Source organism: Xiphophorus couchianus, chromosome 2 (assembly GCF_001444195.1).
Source record: "Xiphophorus couchianus chromosome 2, X_couchianus-1.0, whole genome shotgun sequence".
Classification (NCBI taxonomy): domain Eukaryota; kingdom Metazoa; phylum Chordata; class Actinopteri; order Cyprinodontiformes; family Poeciliidae; genus Xiphophorus; species Xiphophorus couchianus.
Window position 1 is genome coordinate 21868099 of NC_040229.1, and position 23258 is coordinate 21891356.

Here is a 23258-nt window from a genome sequence, read left to right on the forward strand (position 1 = left end):
ACGGGCCTGGTGTTGGCTGATTAAACGTTAAATGACACAGTTAATTCATGCTTTAAAAAGCAGAAAATATTTTTTCCCCAGGGCCAGGTTGGATTCTACAGATAGCCTTAATTTCTTTTTTGTAATTTACTCTAGTTACATATCTATTTGCCTGATATAAAAATAAATTTTAATCTAAAACATTTAGTATGGTCAATAGAAGCAAAAACAAAGCTTTCAGTGAACAAATACTTTTTCATGGTATTAGAAAATGGCCTAGTTATGAAAAATGGAAAGCTTGGAGAGGTCAAAGACCACTTTAAACACTAAAATAGCTTGTTTGGAAGGATAGTAAAAATAAATGTTATACTTAAAACATTTGCTCAGAATGAAACCATGAAAGATGACAAATGATCTCATCTGGTCAAACGACAGCAGCTGTGGTGGCAGTGATTTATTATCAGAAGACATCTTGATTTGTTAAGCTGCTCTGCTGGCAGTTAGTTGAAAGTCAGCTTCTCATCAGCATTGCTTGAAGACCGCCAGGTCTCATTTTAAGGCAAGGCTGTGCAGCTCTGCATCAAGTCAAACACTTTCACTTGCTTCATTATTAAAATGATGGATGTTTTGCTCTTAAACATTAAAAGGTGGCATTCTTGGGATGATGGACTGAGCTAAAATTAAAGGCCTATACCTCTGAGTGAAGGTCAAGATCATAAAGTTAATTTTCCATTGATGGAAATTGATGATTTACTAACCTGGCACTGCTACAGAGGAGATGGCCTCGGGCTGGCACAGTGTGTCCACCTTCACATGCTGAAAGGCTTTGTTGGGAGCCGATTGAAGGTGCCTGAAGTCAGAGGAAAAGGTGAGAGTGCATACACACAGCCACTCAAAAGGATGCATGGCTTCAAATTGCTTAGCCTTTACTGTAAGACCTGAAATATTAATAGCGGCGAGATGCTGTGAGCAGCAGAACAGAAATTCAGATCAGCAGCTTCTCCTCGTGCCCACCATCACTAAATCACAATGATCTGATGCAGCTGAGGAATGCTAATTAAATGTGGGAGGGGGGATTTATCCAACAGACTCAGGATAACATTAATGAGAGAAAAGTGAGTGCTTTCTTTATTGGCTGGTCACCAATCAATAAGGAAAACAGTGCTGCAGGAAGAAATGACTTGGTTGGCTCAAACATCCTTTCAGATAAGCTGGAATGCTGACTCAAAAGTAGTCAATATGAATGTCTTCACTCACTGACGACCCAATACTGTAGCAGTATTCTCTCATTTACAGACGTTTTGTTTTGCCTGATGCATCGGATGAAATTCCAAAAGCTTCCAAAAACTTTGCTTGAAATAGTTGTAATTGGCCGCGTACTCTGCTCACTCTTAATTTCTCCAAAATGTTCTGAAGTGTTCTGAAGCAGAAAGCTTGATGGCTTTCTGCTGCAGGTAAGATACGACGTGGGCATATTTTGTCACAGTAAGATTAGAAGGTTCAGTGTATTGGATTTTATATGACAGACCAACACAAACACAATTAGGAAAGAAGGAAAGGAAAACGTTTTCTCTTTATGACTAAAAAAAATATGGTTGTCTATTTTATTCCACTTCCGGTGTCAATATTTTCTAGAACCATATTTTGCATTCTTCTGATCCATAAAGGCCAGATTTTCTGAGTGCCTGTCCAGTAGATGTTTCATCAAAAGACTCCTCCACCTGAGTTTTGGATCTCTGCAGCTCCTCCAGAGTCTCTATGGATTAATGTTCTTCCTGCCTCGACTATCGCTTGAATAGCTATGGAGTGAGTTCATCATTCACAGGTTTTTCTACCAAATGTAGCTAAAAATCATAGTTGATTTTTTTTTTGTAAAACCACATCTAAAATATTCAAAACACTTTGGAAGCTGAAATACCAAAGCGAAGCACAACTTGACATGCTATTGACATTTGCACATCAACCACTTAATTTTCCATGGTGTTCATTGACTGTACCCAGAATAGCAGAGATAAGAAACGTGGATTTATGCAGCAGTGCTAAGCTGGTTTCCAATATGTATATAATTGTGTAGTAAAGCATATTTAGGCTTTGACTTATAAAAATAGGCAGTTCTAAGTGCTTTTAGAGGGGGCTTCATATATTTGTGGATTCTATTCGTGGGTGGTTGTGGTTCCTAATCCCACGAATCTCGGGTCAACTGCATCATTTTCAGATTGTGAATTGAAAAGTGGACCTAAGCTGGAGATTTTTTAATTGCTTAATCGCTGAGCTATCTCTGTTCCTCTGTGGCCCTGATGCAGTTGGAGCACCACCGTAATATTCTATAACAAACCTTTGACACTGAATTAATACTCACATTAAAACAGACACAATTTGCTAATTAGGTAACTCCTGATTACAATTTGTTACCCTTGGTTTTATTTAGTCTATCATTAGATTTCAATCCATAAACTTGTTTAAAAAATTTTCCTCTCACAGCTATGTGCTACTTAGTGATGGTTTATATAAAAGTTTACACAATGTGGAAAACATGTGAAAGGGCATTTTTAAAATTATAATCTGGAAAGAAAGATTTATTTTAATCCTAATTTTTCTCACTCACCTCTTCCACTCTTCCTCTCCATCCCAGAACTCGTAGACGACGAAGGACAAACCATCTGGGAGACGAACTGCAGTCACACTAAAGGGAAGCAAGAATGAGTTGAAGGAATTAATGTTCTCATTTTGTCTTTGTCTACAGGAAGACAGCAATATTGGAAGATAAAAGAATCAATAGGAAAAAAGCGTAGCAGAAAAGATGAGTTAGACAATAAAGCATAGACAACATTGTCAAGAAAAAGATGAAAGTACAATGAAAGAAGACATCAGATAAATAATAGGAATAATTAAAGGAAAATTAGTAAGTTAAGATTTGGAGACTTGCATCCATAAAGAACAAGAATGAACTGTAACAGTATGAGTAAATGGCTGATATCATTATTAGACTTTACACAAGCATTTCAGTGTTTATTTCACCGTAATAAACTACATGCTGCATTATTGTTTCCAGAGGAGCACAAAAGTGTAAAAGCAGGAATCCAACAAGGTGCTCATAGTCAATACGGGATCTATTTCCAGCGCTTTCTATAGTGCCAGTTTATCTGTCAAGTGATGCATTTAGGCGCTAGAAGGGAAAATAAGACCACCGGTTCATGAGAATAATTAAAATCTATTTTGTTCTGCCAAAACAGTCAGTGTGAATGCTCTAAGCATTCCCACTCGAGTTTCTCCACTTTCCCCCCCCCAATACACTTTTCATCTATTAACTGCTTCTGCATACTTTGTGCTATTTCAACCATTCAACTTTTACCATATTCTGCTCATTCGGGACATTATGGTTGTCCTTTGGTATTGAAATCTTTTACAGTTTATGAAATATTCAGCTTCTTGTGATCTTCTAGGGTCCCGTTGAAATGAATGGAAGATTAAATTCTGCTAAAAACTTTACACTTTTTCAAAGCTAACTACTTTCATGGAATTTCAGCTAGAAACTTCATTCAAACTTTTAAAATGTAGTGATATCCTGTAAGTAATTCTGTTTATTTCAGGTTTTTCATATGTTTAACAGATTTTCTAAAACATCTTTTCAGGTTTTTGCTTGCATTATGCTCAGAAAAAAAAAAACTGGCCCACTAGCTTTTAGGTTTCCCGATCTCACCCTTCCAAATTAAAAAAAATAAAATAAATAAATTCTGCGGTTTGTTTGTCAGAGTAAAAGTACATTCTGAAAATCTTTAAGCAGGTATTAGCACACATTGCTGTATCCTGTTTTTATTTTTTTTAATAGTCTGTTATTTCCTAATCTTAAATGTCATGTTTTCATTAACTGAAAGGGGAGAATCCTATTTATCAGAAATAAAAGCTTGCACACTGTGTGCACTTAATGTATATAATGTTTCACTTTATGAATTCAGTTACTAAAATGAACTTTTCAATAAACTAATTTACTAAATATGAATATCAATGAACAATAATAATAACCATGTAAAAGGTTATTAAGGAAGTAATGTACAAAGTAATGTGTAAGGTTTTTTGCAGCTTCCTGTAATAACTGATGCTTAAATATGAAAATGTAACCTGACTTGTTGCCAGAAAATGACAGTTAAGGTCTATATTATCTTAAAATTATCACAGTAATCAAACAGTGCTTTGTGATGTTTTATTACTACCGGTTCAACATCGGATCTACAGTATATGCTGAAAAAACTAGTAAGTAAACCCATTTAGGTAGCGTGTGCATGCAGTTCTTCCATGAGACTGTAGAGGGCAATAAGTGAACTGCAACATGGTCTCATAAGAATAAGCTGTGCATTTTAAGCTCTGCTTGAGGGTTTAATAAAGTGTTCTGCATGTAATTACACATGCACATTAAAAGATAATGAGTTGGGAAAGCAAAGAGAAAACAACCTTTTGTAAAACACTTCATGAAATATAAAAAAGTAGGATAGAAAAACATATTTACAAGTAATAACATTCCTCCACTAAGAAATCCTCTTAGCAAATCCTCTACCTAAAGCTGCTGGAACAAAAAAATGGGCCAACTGCAGATTGAGATTTGTTGTTTTGTGCCTGACAGTGTTAATATATTGACACCTGACAAGCAGTCAACCCTGTGAGTTCCTGCAGGAGTGAACAGTGTTTTTTTTCCAACTGAGAAAGGCATTTTTTTCTGTTAGAACAGAGCACAAGCCTGAAAGCACCAAACGAAACAGTGAAACCCTTCACTTACTCCCCCATATTTAGAACTAAAGCAACCCTATGTAACACTAATTTAAGTACCTAATTATGACATTAATACCCATATGAACAAGGATTATTCAGGAAACCTCTCACACTCTGAGCAACATTTACAGTGTCTTTTTCTAAGTGTAAAACCTTTATGTATTCCTAATTTTAAACTTCACAGAGCTGAGAGAGAGATCCAAAAGTTTACATGGACTAAAACAACACAACTTTTCTCCTGAAGTTAATTCAGACCAAATTTCACCTTCTTTAGGTCAGTTATGGATGCCAAAACTTATTTTTCATTAACTAAATGCCACAATAATGGATATGCTAGAGATAGATTTCTTATATAAAAGAAGAAAATCATGTTTCGTTTGTCATTGTTGCAAAAATTCTTAATTCTAACAACAATAAAAAAGAATTTCATCACAACTTTAATTGGTACAGAAATTATCCATCCCTACCAAGAAGTACAAAACAGTTTTCTCCATTAAGGTCATCTTTTTAACTCAAAAGCTTTTTTTGTTGTCATGTCGTTACACTTATGGAGCCTCCTTAAGTTCCATCTTTATCCTTGTTGAGGCTCCCATGTATGGCACAATTTTCTACTTGGTATTCTTTAAAAATATATTGTTTTAGGATCTTCCTTATTATTAAAATATGACTAAACAAACAGATCCAGTTGTGTGCTCCCTTGAACCAGTTAGGGACTTGCCTTATGGGGAAAACCCTTTCTTCAGATTTAAATTAAAACACATAAACCATCTTAAAACCAACCTGTCACTTTCTTCTTCTGTACAGTACAACAAGAAACTGTGTTTTAAAGAAGGATGGTGGGAGCATAATACATTTCCAAGAATGAATTGGGCTTTTCCCTGTTCATTTAACCTTTTGGTGTTCTATGTAGCCATCAAGATACCTTTCCCTCTGTTCCTCCTGCTGAGACTTTACCTTTTACTTCAGTAAATGGTGGCCAAATAGGTAACATAAAAAATTGTGCAGCAGAACCAGAACCAGAACCTTTACGTTTTGCCAAGGGCAAAAACTGAACAAGACTCTGGACAATACATGGAGAATATTAAGTCTGGGATTTGGGGAAATCTCTCTGGATATTAGTGTTTCACAGTAGCTGAGTCTGAGTGGGAGATGCAGGAGGTTTCCAATAGTTACAGCATCTCTATATCAGACCATATAAAAGCTGTTTCATTATTTGCATTCTTTCGTTGATCTAAAGCACTGAAAGCACACCTAATATTTGGTGTACATGCAGGAACACAAACTACTACTAATACAGGGACAGCCAGACACCAGTGGAGGAGACGTGTGAGGCGTTTATATATAAAGTGAGAAATATTGTGAGGTTTTGACTCCTAAAATGGAGCACATTAATAATTTAAATGGGGTTACAGTTGTGCTCTGTGCAGCTCAGCAGTTGTAAATGTAGAGCATTAATGAGACTTACTGAAAGCAGTCTCTCTGAGCAGAGACATTCTTCAGGTATTGCTTCAGAGCCTCGCAGAACTCTCCGAGCTTCTTCTGGGACACCACCATCTCCTGGCGAATCAGCAGCAAAGACTGCAAGACACAGCAAACAAGGAAGTCAGTTCAATAAGCCAATAAACCTTCATCACAAAGCAGGTACCCTTACTCTATGGAAATCATTTTCAATACTCAATGTTTTCCTTGCTTCTCTTGTCTTTTAGTTTTTTTGCATTGTAGTTACAGTACTTTAATGAAAACTTTGTGGTCAAGCATGTCTCAGAAGGAGCCATAATATTGGAAAAGGTTTGCCTTCAGTGACTCGGTTTAGTATTGAAGGAAAAAAAAAAAACTTTATCAGAAAGCCTTCAACATTAAATGGCGCATATTTTATCCCTTCTCCTCAGCATCAATTCAAGAGTAAGGTTATGAGAAATGGTGACATGACTGTTGTTCCTTGAAGGTCTCACAAAGACAAGAGAAGTTTCTGTTAAAAGGCATTTCCGTAGAAGCTACGACTTAATCATTTACATGTGTGTTTATGTCTGTGAGAAAGTAAGCAGTTTATTAATGTGTCGCAACTGGGGCTTCGAGCAGTCAACAACAAAGTGCCAGATTAATATGCAATCCTTTCAAATTAACGATAAATCCTGAAAGCTGGTTTATAATTTGTGTGCTTTAAATCTCCAAGCAAAAACAAAAATCTCTTTCTCGGTAATTGATTACAATAATCACTTCCTGTCTTTATGGGCTGTTGTTCTATTGCATCGCTCCAGATAAATTAAAAATGAATCCTCTCTAACCCAGATAACTCCAGCAGAGTCTTACTGAAACACTAAAACACTCCTGCACACACACAAACGAAGGTTTACGTGCACAACAGACAGAGAGGTGGGTCATTATTTTATCATGTATTATTTATAACCATAAGACAACCTTTCAATGCCAGCTATCATTTTGAATCTGAGGGGACAACACAGACACACATTTGATAGTGGTAGCAGCAGTATCAAATGCTTTCTTACTGTATGAGAAAACAGTAATCTGCATTTAAATTTCAGCTGCTTCAGGTCAATAAAATCTTCCTCCAGCAAGGGTTGATCAGAACCCAGATGAAACACTTGGAATCTGATCAATAGGGAACATCCCTAGTAAATGAATATAAACTCATTCTTGGCCTGGAACTGTAACCCAGTTTTGATTTCGAACACTTTGTTAATAAGATGCTTTTGGTTGCACACATGGAAAAACGGTGACTATGCAGGCCGGAGAGAAAAGAGTCATGACCCAATGCACCAACCTTCAACTATAATTTAAACCTTTTATAGTTTCATTTAATGATATAGTTTCTATTTGCATAAATAAAAGTGGATGCTATAATTGACATATGTAAAAATATATTAAGGTAATGTATTTGCTTAAGCACAAAATTTAAAGCTCACATATAAGTTAGTATCATCTGAATACATTTAAATGTAACCTATTGGAAAATATCAAGGACTGTTGATAAATTGTCTAAATGTGAAAATAATCCAATACATTTTCTGGGACTGAAGCAAAAATAATAAAAAACAGGTAAATAAACGTGGGATTTGTGAAATTTCATAAAACAGAAGGAATGTACAATATCAGAAAATGTGTAATTGCCGTGCTATTGCTGAAAATCGTGACAACTATATAGTTTATGATTTAAACAAAATTTCCTGTTACTTTTCTTTCTTTACAATTAAACTGTGTCATCATCAATCTCCAGGGCCTTTAGTCTCTCAGCCATTACCATTTTAAATCAGATGTATGCAAAAAGGGCAATAAAACTTATTCAGCTGGTGAAAAATGTATTTTCAATGTGAGGAGTGTAAAAGCATGACACTCCAACAAAATATTGCATCCAAGAATTTCATACTAAATGCAACATTGGACACACCGATACTGAAAATTGTGATTTGTTATATTGTGCAACTCTGCATCAAAATCACCATTTAATGGTCATTTTGAAAACAATAAAAGTTTAAACAAAGTATTGACAAATTTAAAAAGAAATTAAAATTTCATGCAATTTACAAAGCATTCATCTCCATTTCTCCGACATTTGTAATTAACCACAAAATGTTTAACTTGAACTCCTCTTAGAGGCTAACTCTGTTTATTTTTCTTCTTAAAACTTACATCAACCTTTTGTCTTTTACCGGTTCATCCTCTCTACTGCATCTCTTCCAAAGAGGAAAAACCCTGTTTTATTTTGGAGGCTGAGCCCATGGGGCAGCCATTCTGTTTTTAATCTCTCTAATTGTTTCTGGAGTGTTATTGCAGTTATTGGGATAGTAAAACATCACAGTAGGCAACTGTTATATGCATGCATGCTATGAGAATCCAACACAAGTGCATGCACCTGTGTTGGTGATCATCAAACACTTTGCTTTACCAGCATGTAATGACTGTTTATCTCTTGCCTTGCTTTTTATCATCTGCCATTAACTTAAATTGCTGTCATGAAGCAGTGCTAGTGCTGCAACATTGAGCTGCATGAATGAACACGAGGCTCTCACATGGTAAAGGCAGCTGTTGTGTGTGCATGTAGTTTATGAGGCAATGATTCCATGGACTTGTAAGCATGAAGTACCCATAGCAGCGATAAAACAGAGAAGAATTATAGCCCAACTACTGCGGACAATACCTAAAGACACAAACAAACAGAGGAAAACAAACATGGACATCCCACCAACTCAATTAGAAACACTGCAACGCCCGGCAGTCTCTGTTAATCTAATCACTACCACTCCATTAACCATGCTGCCACCCTAAACCATATCACTGCAATCACACCGGCTCCCCACACACTCTGCTGGCCCTGCAGAGGTAGTAAATCTAGAGACTTCCTCTCTTTAGCTTGGTTTCCTGAGCCTGGTCATAAACTAAAAATGACAAAAAATTACAATACTTGCATATTACTTGTGATTAACAATAACTTATCAGGAATGGCTCACATTGACCATTATTCAGAATTGTTGTGCAGTTTGTGAGCTTCTGCAGTATTATTTATGACCAACTTTTTTAGCTTTACATCATGTTATAATATTATTCCCTCAACAATAACACACCTATAAGATTGCCTTGATTATTGATGCATATTTGAGAAATCCTTAAATTCTCATGGCAGAGTTTAAGGATTCAGTCGTGCAAAACTCCAGGATGGACCGGGAGTTGCCAAAGAATTACAGGCCTCACTTGCCTCAGTTTAGGTCAGAGGTCATGAATCCACCATAAAAAAGAGACTGGGCAAAAATTGTCTGCAAGGCAAAGCTCTGAGGCAAAACCCACAACTGAGCAAAAGAACATAAAAGTCTGTCTCCTTTTTTCCAGAACAAGAATGTTTTCCCAAGAATTTTGGGAAAACATTCTGTGGATGGGTAAGATAAAAGTTGAACTCTTTGGAAGTTGTGTGTCCCGTTACATCTGGTGTAAAAGTAACACCACATTTCAGGAAGAGATCATCATACCAACAGCAAAACATGGTGGCAGTAGTGTGATGGTCTGGGGCTGTTTTGCTGTTTCAGGATCTGGAAGACTTAAATGGAACTGTGAATTTTGCTGTGTGCCAAAAAATCCCGGAAGAGAACATCTGGCTGAAACTAACTTGAGTGCAGCAGGACAATCATCCATGAAAACACGGTTAGCAGATGTTAGACTCCTGCCACAAAGAATTCAAATAATCCATTTGTTTCTTTTATTCACTAAAGAAGAATTTAAAATGAGCTGATATAGGGAAACGTACTATAGCATTGGTTAGTACCTCCTGTAATTTTCAGTCATTCTGCAACCACAAATCAATGTTTCTTAATTTCTTATCCTTTAAATGAAAATGTCAACCAGGACCTTCCAGTTTGGTTCCTAAATATGTGCGGTAAAAGTCATTACCTTCAACGGTTAAATTAATTTGTATTGAAGTATCTTAATTAAGAGACTAATTTCATGTTTGCTTAGTCTTTTTGTTTGTCTGCTTTTAAATGGTGCAATTGCATCAAACAGGCTTTGGCTTGACAAAAAGCAGACATTTCACTTTGTCATTTTCATTGTAAACTTTTGAAACTGTCAAAATTTTACATTAGTACTAGCTGTAAATTTATTATAAAGGTAGATGAATGCTTGAACAAAAAAGATTCTTTTTTAAACTTGCATCTCAGCCAACAAAGGTTTCCCTACTAGTGACTCATGCTGAGGTTTTGTGAAATATAGTAGTTGTGAATGGAAGCAGCAGGAATTCACGTTTCTATAAAAGATCAATCTGTGCTTTACTTAAGAGGACTAAGCTGTGGTATCAATATGTAGGTATTGAAACAATTTTCTAAGCACATTTTGGTTCATTAAATTAAAAAATGGCACAATTGATGAATTGATTTATATTTTCATCTCTGTTTACTATACTTTTTTTGTCAAATTTCTCCAATTTGACCTCAAGCTGTGTTTTACCAAAAAAAGTCTCAACATGGATGTCAGTTTTAAAATAATTTTGTTAATTTATATTTCCCTGAACGGCTTAGCGCCAAAATACATTAAAAACCTGTTTTTATGATGTAAAGCACTTTGAACTGTCTTGTTGTTGATTTGTGCTATACAAACAAACTTCACAAGATGTACAGTGTGTTGTCAACCAATACAAAATAGTTATAATACTCATGCAATCAAAAGTGTTATTTCTCAGAAATGGAAATTCTTCTCCAATAAAATTTAAAGTATGCCACAATAAATGTGACTAGTTCTTACGTAGAATCAATAAGTCCGGATTTGCGGCTTTGGTGTGATGAAACCATCTAAAACAAAATAACTCTGACAATTATTGACACAGCGGACCACTCACCAACTAATTGACTTGTTCAATTATTCACACATTCATGATTAATTAAAAGCAACTCTGCACAAAGAGCTTTTCAGCTCTCTCTGTTTACAATAAATTACAAACTGGACTTTTTGCATTAAACGGCAAAACAAGCTTATCAGAAGGCACATACTATTCTACTGTTGTCCATAGGCATAGATGGGTTCTTATAATCGTCTATTTTTAAGATAATATGTAGAATTTACAGAATAAACACAAAAAACATTTAAAGAGTCATGGGTGCAAACTGTGTTTTCAGCTTTTGTTTTGACAGTTTACATTAAAGATAAGTGTGCAGTGTGATCAAATGTATTTGAAATCATTGCAAAGGGCTTTACTAGCTGTGAAAGAGACAAGTCTCTACAAATCTCTACCAACCGAATTAGAAATCTGCTTCCTATGAAAGAGGGGTAGATAGTTATGAATCGGTTGTCTTCTTGTGTTAGCAAAGGTTGCTTCCAAAGAGAAGCATGTAGGCATTATGACAAAGTATAAAATTGCAAAGTGATAAAAAATAGGGAGAACCTGTAACACAAAAGTAGGACATTGCGACTCGTTCATTCATTTCATTTTATTGATTCATTCCAGGCATGACACAACCAAGGCACCAAGCATAAACACTTTAACTCTAGTATGATTCTGTGCATCTATACATAATCACATCCACTATGCACCCCGAAAGCTCCCAGACCTCACCTTCAATCCCACCATGCTGCACTCTAACACCATAACCATAAAAATACTAAAAATATAACAGGTGAAAGAAGACTGCTCTGCAGCTTCATAAACTTCAAATTGAGAAATTCGGTTACAGAGGAAAAGAGTCCGAGGAGACCCACAAAGCACCATGACTCTCTCCTACTTAAGAGGATGCTAATACGTCATGTTGCCAGAGGTGTAAAACTTGCTCAACACTGGCCATGAGCGGGTGAGAATGCATATGGCATACACAGTGAGGTGAAGACAAAAAGGGGCAGCAAAAAGCCAAATCTGTTCAATACAAACAAGGACAAATTCTGCAAGACAGACAAAGACATAGAGAAGACAAAAAACTGAATTCTAACAAGACCAAAATGGGTCACCATCAGTCAGGGTTTAGTTTAAAAGTTTCAGTATGGCAAAAAGGAGGAGTATCAACACTGAAAATGTACTTTAACTGCAAAAAACTCTTTAAAATGTATTGTGCCAATTATTCTTCAGTGTATCATCCTAACATGTAAGAAAATCCTTTTAAATCCAGAAAACAACTTTTTTGTCACCAGCATATTATGAAAACGTGCAACATCTCTTAACACCATATTAATAATTAATGTTATTGTTTATAAAATACAAGCTCATTAGAAATACTGCTTATCCGCTTAGACACAAGAAATCTACAGTTGGTAAATTTTGCAAAAGTAAAAATCAGATGTTTACTTAATAGCACTTTGTTACCAGAAAAGGCACTCATCTCTTAGCAACAGATTGACAACAAATATTGAGATTGTTCAAAAAACATAAGATTTCTCCTGCTCTTTTGAAATACTACTTATTACTTAATAAGAATTGTACATTTGGTGAAATTGGCATGAAAGTGAAAATGTTTTTTTTGTCATTGGTGGTGAATATATTATAAAACAGACATTCATCACAAAAGTAAAAATCTGATTTATAGTTTGTGGCAGTTCGTTACCAGAAGAAAAAAAAAAAAAGCTAATTTCTTATACCAATTTAATAACAAGTAATACTAGAACATTTCTGAATTAATTTAAATGAGGCCTGCCAAATTGTGCCCTTCGGTTTGACCCAAATTAGGGATTCTAATGCTAAAAATGAGCAACAATGCTAAGTTTAGGAGCAACAAGTTTCATGAGTCATATGGTACTTACTTCCTTTGCTCTTCTAACATCTTGCCTGTATTAAATGTCCTGTCAAGGTGGCGTCACTGTAAAATTCTGCTCAGCCCTCTTCTGTACTAACAGTGTTCTGCCATCTCTGTAGTTCAAACCTTCAGCCATTATTGTAGTTCTAAAACTCCACCATCTCTGTCATTCTAACCAGCAGCTCTGCTCTCTGCTCACTCAAGGATCTTTGAGCCCCTGAACAATTTTTAGCTCATTTCAATGCTCTTCTCTGCATTGCTATGACAGGCCCAATAATGTGTTCTTCTTTTATGACATGTTTTATATCTAAGCTCTTGCAAATAAGTAATCTTAAAAATGTAATTTTAAGTGAAAGTTTTCATACCTTTTTTATTATTATTTAATTGGGACAAAAATGTCTTCAGTCTTCAGTAAAAACAAGGAAGGCTTAGAGTCAAAAAGTTGTGTTTGTTTTCCCCATGGATGTATTTAAGCCTCTTCAAGTTGTTATACAGTAAAATATGCAAACCTATCAGCAACAATCAAGGACAGAGTCTATGTTTCGATGTTTATGTATGTGATCATGTATTTATGTGTTTAGAAAGTCGTAATGTGGAACATTACCCTTCTGAGGGCGGAAATTAGAGCACTGGAAGGAAGTACGTTACCATGGGAACTGGGAAATACCCGCTACTCATATCCAGGTCTTTCTCTCAGCCTCATCACTCAGTACTCATCCCCCTGCCCCCCTTCAATGTTCAGCGTTTTTTCTTCCTGCAGCCTTGAAGCTTCTGAATTTTGCTGCTCTTGTTTTACGACATCTCAAGGATCTGCAACTTTCTCGTCTCTGCTTCTGTCCCTTGTTTTTTTTCACCCACTCATTCTCTCTTCTTTTGTCCCTTGTCGTTTCAACTTGTTATTCTTCCCCCAGCTCACTCCCCCTCCTCTGCTGTCTCTTCATTTTTGCTCTGGGCTGAAGAATCCCTCATTTATTTAAATGAGGAGTAATTTGCAACTCTCCTTGTGTTTAAGTAATGGATGGACCACTGCAGTAAAGCTCACACTGCCCTGCTGAATGCAGAAGGAGCAAATAAATAATAAGTGACTAACAATAAGTGACAGAAGTTCACATGAAGGAGTGGCTGACCTGTAACATGATAGAATTACAAAGGTTGAAATGAACAAATATGTGATTTACAAATAATTTAAACTCTTTCACATTCATATTAGTTGATGGAACATTTTCTAATTGGTTATATACCAAAATGCACAGACATGCCAAGAACCTCCCAGCATCCTCATAACTGGCTTGCCACTCTATCACAGGATATGAAAGGAAATAGTTCGATCATTTAAAAACAACTACTTGAACCCAGAATTGCAAATATTATCTTTTTTTTGTTGCTATAGCAATGACATTCAGCTAAAAGGTATACAAATAAAACAACAAAGACAGTTTTAATTCTAAAAATGAAATTCCAGGCTGAGCTTTAGAAACCGTCACACTGCATGACTAATCATTAGTAACTAGCCTGACAGGTCACATACTGACGAGCTGGATAAACAAATAGCTCGGTCCTATTTGGATAAACAAATAGGATCATTTTAAACTTGTAAACCTATTAAGAAAAACTATTTAAACATTTATTACTAGAAAATAAATACCAGATCTGGATATTTACTAAATAGTTCAGGGCAGAAAAATATTTTAAATTACAACCACCAACCCCAAAATAGGTATTCTAGTGCATATTTGGATCATCTTTAGCCCTCTTAACTATCTTCCTGCAGCCTTGAAGCTTCTGAATTTTACTGCTCTTGTTTTACGACATTTCAAGGATCTGCAACTTTCTCGTCTCTTCATGGCGTAGATTCAGGTATCAGAGCTATTGCTAAGATTTTGGGCCACATTGACATGATAACATTCAAACAGTTGCTTCACATTTGTTGGCCAAAGATCTACAATATGAATCAGCCATTCATTATGTGAACGTCACCAGAGGCCACTGTGGAGGTCACTGGTGTAATCTCATTGTCATGTTCAAGAAGCCAGTTTGAGGTGAGTTGAGCTTTGAGACATAAAAGCTCAAACTTTATGTTGGGCTTTTATGTACCATGTGGTCAGAAAGAGAGAGACATAGTCAGAAACAATACTCTGTAGTGTTCAGACAATGCTCAGCTGCTAGTTGCCCCCTACTGGTCTATGAAAATATCCCTCACCCTTACGTCCTGCTTTATGTTGTCTGTGCCACATACTGACCCTAAGACCTGGATGATGGAGCTGAAATACAGACTCATTGGATTATTCAACATTTTCTATTTTACTGTGCAATTTTTGGGAACTAGTGTTGTTTTTTTTATATCAAAAAAGGACAAAGGACAAAGCTAGTCACTAAAACCCAGGTTATGATTTTGCCCTGATCATAGCTGGTCCATGACTGCATGAACGAGATGAGAAATAAATCTGAACAGCAAAGGCGTTTGTGTGGAACCATCCCCCACTCCTTGATTAATTTATTTGGTTATTTTTGCAGATTTTTACCATGACCTTCTGCTGCTTTTACCAAACTAACTTTTATTCTCAGAAGCTGTGTAATGTGACACGGGTTGGCTCCGTGTTTAACAAATTCTAGCTATTCCATAGTCATGGTAATCACTCATAATTAAATATGCATCATAAAATGGGTTCTTGATGCAGGGAAAAGAGATGAAGAGTGGCTTTAACTGGAAAACAGCACAGCCTTTCAGACAGCTAAGTAGTCAGTCTGATAACAAAATAGTCAATGAAGCCAGTTTAATAGAGAAAGGTAGGCAATAAAGGCTACGTCAGAATATATGGAGGTGAAAGATGGAACGGACCAGCCACATACACACTCATACACACACCAACAGATACAGTGAGCGAGCTGTCAGGTTTGTGGGCTGAGCGGACTAAATTGTATTGCAGCAGAGCCAAAAGCAGGGAAGAGGGAAAAGAGGGGGGAAGAGGAGATTTACGGTGAGATGGAGTGTGGGCTGTGATTGATTAATGCATGTGGGGGCTGTTATTGAATTTACAGAGAAAATCTCCAGTGCCAAGACTCCAAACAGCCACCAGGGAATAGGGGCTATTTAGAGAACAAGTGCCATCTTTAATACATCAAGGCTGTAGACAGTAAGAAGATCAAGATCTAATAAAACCCTGTAGCCCAGAGACCTGTCACACATGACAGTCTGCCATGTTTGTTTAGGGTTACTACAGGTACAAAGACCCCCGATGCACATTTAATATGTTCAAAAGTTCATTTCTGAGTAAAGAAATAATAATTTAAAAATTCAAGATGTCTCTTAGTGAGATTAGTTTTGGAATATCTTTAATTTCCCGTTTTTCCCCTTCATAAGTGCTATTCAGTAGATGAAATTATCTCATTTACTGGTACCATTAATCAGTTAATAAGAACCATTAATAAGAACCCTCATCCTCTTATTTTCAGATTTTACTCATAAAGACATAATAAAAACGATCTAGTCTTTACAAAGTTTGAAATTATTTAAGTGTTTGTAAAAGTAACAATTTCATATCATCACATGTTAAAGTTGTGGGCTGAAAAATTATTCAACGGTTGTGTTTGGCCTAAGCCAAGACAGTAGAGGAATAACTCACTCATCACTAAATAAAATCTATCAGGTCTATTGCACACTAAGATTATTCCAGGACTGGACGTCCCAGCAAATTCACCCAAAGGTCAGACTGTGAAATGCACTGTGCTGAGAAATTGCCACTGATACACCAACCATAAAAAAGGAAGAAAATCAAAGGAGATTCATGCTAGTCTTAATACACCTCAGTTAGCATGATAAGAGCTCACAAGACAAAAATATTAAACTTTTGTTTGGTTGTTTTAGAGATAAAACTATGTGCTATTCAACAAAGACAGGCAGGATGACTTTGGCCTTCACTGCCGCATTCAAACGAAACAAGATCTCAGATAAGATTGAAGTAGAGATGGTTGGTTGTAATCTACAGGATCATGTTTGATGTAGCAAATTAGCACAAATACCTGATATCACTTGCCAAGCAAAGAGGTTGACTGGTAAAGATGCAGGCTAGTATTTCAATCGTGAGACCTGAGAAATGTCCAGTCAATGAATCAACCAAGAACTCCTGCACATACCAAAGTATTTTTGAGAAACACACCTCTGAGTTGTAAAAATACCAGATTCTTTTTTTATCTAAATCTTTACAGTTAATCTCATATTTTAGATTATTAAAGGGTCTTAAGAAAAACTCTGCTTCAGGAATCGAATCAGTAAGTTGTTCACAAGTCGAGGGTCTTTTGAGTTCAGTTTGGCAGTCTAAATATAACTGAACCATCATGTGCTGCTTCATGAGAACGGAAAAGTGGAACCTGATGTTAAGATGCTAAGAGTAAAATGATTTGAAAGCAGAAATGAGTGTGACGTGCCCCCTTCACACAAATGTAGTTACCATAGATGCGCTCTTATGGAGAGCAGCTTAAATCAACTGCATCACTAGAGCTCATCTGCAGGCATTAGAAAGCTGTGTGCAACACTTTCAAGACCTTTTAATTCTGCACTGAAATTAAGATTAGTGAAAACCCGTAGACGGACCGTTTTAAAGAGGAAATGTAAGTGAAGTAGCCATTACTCTGACCAAGAGTGCTAAAAAGCTATGTTCACAGGAATTGTAAGTGATTTTTAAAAAATTTCTCATTTTGAACTCTACATCAATCATTTGATCTAAATAGGCAGGTTACCTAATGCACCTGTACTAAGAAAGCATTTAGTCAGTTATGAAATCACTAATGTTAGAATTTTCTTCAAATCGCATGGAATTGTGAGCAGCTGTTTCATCTCAGGACATGATGACTGTCTTGCACTTCATGCATTAGACAAGGAAGACAGCTTGAGTTTATTAGCCAAATTCTAGCTATTCCATAGTGATTTTCTATTCACATGTTTATTTTGTTGGGGTGGATTTTGTGTCTTTCTTGATATTTAATCAGCAGCACCTGGTCAGGTTTGATTTAAATCATTTCAGAATCATCTAAAGACCAGATCATTTTTAATTTTGTGTAAAATCCTAGAATTTTAAGGTGTAATTAACTGAAAAAAAAATTGAAAGGAGAAACCCTAGACAATTTTACAATTTGCACAAACTACTTTGTGTCCTTCGAAGATATCTTTCCATATCAAGAAACCAGGGAAAAAGATAAAACTGCCTGAAAAGATCTAAAAAACAATGTCATAATGGCCTTGTCATACTGAAAGGAGAAAATGTTCAACAGATAAAACAGACAATGGCTTTTTTATACACTGCTACAGTTTGTTTCATACCACAGTGTTTAATTAGGTATAGTTTTCACATCTTTATAGTGGTTTTCTTCTCACGGAAGAGACTAACATGATATGTCATCTATACCTTAAAACGAGTGTACTTGTGAACATGCTTGAGGGGCCCAACACACTGCTGATGCAAGCATTTTGTGATTTATTAGGATGAAACTTTCTCCTGCTATATTAATCTAAAAGAGAAGATGTTTTTCTACAGGCAGCTCTTCCAAACAAGCCATACTCAGATTTCATTTTATCACACAAGGTGATTCAGCTGATATACTGTTTGGTGTTCATGCTGTGAATTATGGACAAATGCTTGCCGTTTATGCTTCTACTGAGTTGGTTGATCACACAGACGATGATCCAGGATTCCACATAAGTTTCATTTAAAACTATTAGAAACTTTTACAAAGGTATTTTTAGTACACGATAGGAAACTTTGGAGGTCAATGGGAACTCTACTGTATCCAGAGCAGCTGGATGTTAGCATTCATATGCAAGCTTCTTAAAAAAAAAAAAAAAAACTAAACTTAAGGCAATAATTTAGGGCCAGCAGGTTTTTAAACTAAAAAGCAATGAATGCATGGAATAGGTTGTAGCTTTTTGAATGCCTTCCAGATAATTATGGTTTTCATTTACATAAACAGCTGTGGAAAGATAGTATACTGAATGAATAAAGGGAAAGGGGAACGAGGGGAGGGGACACCTTGATGAATTTGTGCATTTAAGATTTTAAAAAGAAAAAACCTTCCAGCTCTATTGAAAATATCAATTTCCTCAAAACAGAGCCAGGCTTGTGTTTCCATCAAGGTTTTTTTTTTTTTTTTACGCACCTCTCTATCCTTTGCAACATTTCTATTATCTTTCTTTTATTGCTTTATAATCTGCCTCAGTATCTCCCTCAACCCTTTATATTCTCCTTTCTTATTTTGTTCTCAATCAACTGCAGCTTCTCCTGCTTTTATTGCTTCCCTTCCCTGATGGGCTTCTTAGAGGGATTAGGAGAAGGACAGGATACAGTGTGTGTGATTGAGTCGACCTACTTCACTCCTGTCAGGTAGCTACTCACTGCTTACCAGTGTCCACTATGAATAAAATGAAAATGTTAATCCATCCCTGCAGTTGCAGTTTTACAGTGTCTTTGCATCCACTATTCACAGTTTGATTTACAGTAATTATAATCCCTTGCTCCTTGATCCAACTCAAAGCGCCTCGTTTCTATGGAGGCGGTGAGGGGATGAATGCCTTGACAGACTTTTTCCTGGTGGAAAACGGAAGGTCAGAAGGACAGTGTGGCAAAGGAAAATGAATAAAATCACATAAAAAGTGAGATAGGCCATGACCTTGTTAAAAGAAATTCATGGTTAGAAGCAAAAATGGGTGTTACATTAAATCCGAACACTGAAAAGATGATGATTCACTTGGTGTTGAAGAGAAAGGGGTGAAGGGTAGAGGATAGGAAATGAAGAGTAAAATTAAATATGCTTTTCTTTTGTCTTACATGCCACAACTCTTGGATAGAAGAAATAAACACATCCATTACTACCTGGCTCCACAAGCCGCCCACAGTTTGTTAATCAAACAAATGCACCTGCTTGCAAGCAACGTTTGCCTTTAATCAGGAAAGCCTGTCTTCTCTAAAAAGAGGGGTTCAAAGGTAGAGGCATAATTCATTTGGTTGATGAGGCATTTGATACTGTTGCAAGAAATACAGGTTATTTCTGAAGGTTGCATTTAATAAATTTGCTAGTAAAGTTTGGAAAGCAAATAATATCTCGCAGACCGGTCACAATCATTAAACCTGAACTATAGGAGCAACATTTAAAATAAAAGGAAATGTATCAAATGAAAAAATAATACCAAAAAAAGCATTAAAATAAAAAAATTAAATAAAAGTAAAAACACATCCAGGCATATTAGTTTTAAAAGTCCTTGTTGATATTACATTAAGATTTCTTACAAATATCCTGGTTGTTCTGCAATAAGTAAGAAGATGTTACAAGGCATATGGGAATGAGTAACAATTTTCTAAGCTTTGAACATTTAATGAAGCAATTTGATTTCATTTTCTGAAAAAAGAAAGATTTTGGCTCAATTCAGTGGGCAGGTAAAAACAGCTTTAATGAGAGAAGCCGGTAAGATCTTATTTATGGAAGATGCAGAGATCAACAACTCGGATATCAAAAAGAACAAGGGCAAGTCATGTACTTCTCAACATCATTTCTAATCAGTGGTCCAATTTTTCCTGTTTTACTAGCTAAACTACAGTTTCAGAACTTTCTACCAAAGCCTCGAGTGCCTCTGTGTTTGCAGTAGCCATATAAATAAGCACGTACAAAAAAAAAGATTAAAAAAAAAATTCAGACCCATCTCCAGACATATCCATATATACATGATATGGGGTCCAACATAAATGAAGGCATCTGATTTTGCACCTAAGACACAGCTCCTTGTCGAGTCTCTATTTACAGGCCTCTATCCCGCGATGAAGAATCTATAACCGATTTTGATTGGACAGGGGAGAATCAAATGAGAGCCATGTCAAGTGAGTTGTCTGCCCATGTCTGTTTCTCTTATTTCAGCTCTTCGCTGGTTTCTACGCAAGTCTTTCTTTATGGGGGATCATCTCTAAAAATGTTGACTAATTAACAGTAAAACAGAGGAAAAGGACAAAAAGAGCCACAATATTGATCCCTTAATTTTTTTATAACAAAGCCAATTTTAATAACAATTTAAAAGCATTCTGGTGCTTTTCACACAGCACAAAAAAAAATAAAGATGATCATTTCAGAAGATAAATCTGACCTTTAAGCAACATGACTTACCCTTGGTCACTGAAGTAAAATGGTTGTCTAAGTGATTTTTTTTAAGAACAAGGTTAATGCATAAAGATTGTTTCAAGTTTGGTGTGATAAATTCCCAGAGGGACAAGCAAAACATGGTCACTGATTTAGTGAAAAATGAGCAATCAAGCATTAAAGTCAACTGAAAGTCACAACTAAAGTGGCAGTATGGGTAAATGTTACTTAAGAATGCTTTCACACCAGATTAAGACCTGTTAATCTACACGACCTCCACAGACATTTAAATGAAGCTCGATCACTTAAAAATGTAAAACTGAAGTCAATGATGATTGGAATCACAAACACAAAGTCAAAGTCTTTCACTGATCTCTGTAATCAGATAAACTAGGTCAAAACCCAGAAGTTATCTTTGACTGTGGGAATACATCTAAATTGAAACCTGGAAAATAAAACTTTTCGTTCAACCAGTGTATTCAATTTGGAGGTGTGTGCACTACTGTAAAAGTGGGAGCTCCATTTTACCGTGGACTATGATCTACACACAGGGATTGGTATGCACTGAGGGACACATCCATACAAGCTGCTCCAAGAACCCACATATGCAGCCTACAGGATAATGAATCATCACTTTATTGCTGAAGTTTTGCACATGCTCAGAAAAGTCGAGGAACTCGAGCATGTTGCCTCCCTGATGTTCTCAGAAAACCCTGTGAAGACTATCCTCATGGCTTGGTGTAAAGGAAAACTACAGGTTTTTGTTTTTAGGAAATTCATTTTTGCATATTCTGCTGAGATTTTCTTAAAAGAATAATTTATTTGTCTTCATTAAGATATTTTATTGGTAAACCACAACCTACACCAGCTCCTCACAACTCCATCAGTCTTTAGGAGGTCGAAAGTTTCGGTGCATAAATCAGCAGTTGGATCCCTGCTTTGACTCCTGGCCAGTAGGGCTTTTACTCTGCTATTCTCCCCGCATTTTACTCATATGTCCCTCTCCACAATCACTCTGTAATAATGGAGGGGGAAAATATGCCAAATAATAAAAACAGTGTTTTTGTGTCTGTGGCCATGACAACAAGGCAATTTAGTCCACCTCTCACAGCTTCCCGGCGGCTAATGGGAAGCTATAAGTGGCTGGACTGCTGCGGGCAAAAGCGCAATATGTGATTATCACAATGGCCTCCTGCAGATAGAAGATCTGGGGCCAGAGGCAAACACCCTGTGTTCGAAGGGAATAAAGAAAAATAAATAACTAAAACATTTTGGACCACTAAGAAAAATAAAATAAAAGGTTTGTTTTTTTAAGATTGAATGTGAAATGAGAATGTATAAAACATCCAGACCAAATGATCTTCAGAAATATGTCTAGCTTATATAATATTCTTATTCGTGGCAAGTGCAAATAAGTTCATCCTTGTGTTGCAGTTAGGCTCGATGATGGTGGATCTAATTTTACAAAACAAGATACTGGCTGTGCTTAGATGTAGGCTTTAACAAGTTCTGCATTTTGAGGTTTAAGAGGACAGATATTTTTGTTATCAATGTTTTTACCTGGCTTCTTTATCTTAACTAAGTTTTTTTTCCCCCCCTTTGCTTTATCCAATGAACCACATTTCTCTCTTAATCATTTCCAGAACAGTGAAACACGAATGATGTAAAGTGCATCATGAATTCGATAATGAGTTTTGTATATTTAAAAAACAATTAGTATAGTAGGTAAAAGTGTTATGAAAACTGGTTTTTATACTTGGAATAAATGAAAAAGATGCATTTGATTAAAAATATGCTACAAGAAAGTATGTAAACTCCAGGTCAACACAGACACAGTAAGCGTAGCGCTAGCCTCAAGCCTTGTACAAACTCTGGAAAAAAAAACGCAAAATAAAACCATCAGGAAATGGGTAACTCCATGTGAAAACACAAACAGATACAAACCAAATCCATGGAGACCAAAATGACTTTAAAGTAATGCAAAACAAATTCAAGGAATGCAAACAGGAACAAAAAATGTCAACAGAATAAAAAAGGAGCAGCTAAAGGGGATAGACGAAACTCCGATCTATACAGCAAAGATTTGTCATTTCATATAATCTGTTTGTGCATCTATACTGACAAATATCTGTAGAAAATGAAATTAGCATCGCCCTAAAGCCAGAAGGTAGCATGACGTGTTCT

At 36.1% G+C, this 23258-nt stretch overlaps 1 protein-coding gene across 2 annotated transcripts in view; it reads right to left on the reverse strand.

Annotated features, from left to right (window-relative positions):
• The window catches only part of necab2 (N-terminal EF-hand calcium binding protein 2), a 103652-nt gene that overhangs the window by 5066 nt on the left and 75328 nt on the right, over window positions 1-23258 (reverse strand). For both annotated transcript variants that reach the window (XM_028027883.1, XM_028027877.1), the window contains 3 exons: window positions 6209-6321; window positions 2585-2662; window positions 738-829 (listed from right to left, as the gene is read on the reverse strand). In XM_028027883.1, the coding sequence (XP_027883684.1) occupies window positions 738-829; window positions 2585-2662; window positions 6209-6321 (283 nt within the window). The remainder of the gene's footprint in view (window positions 1-737; window positions 830-2584; window positions 2663-6208; window positions 6322-23258) is intronic.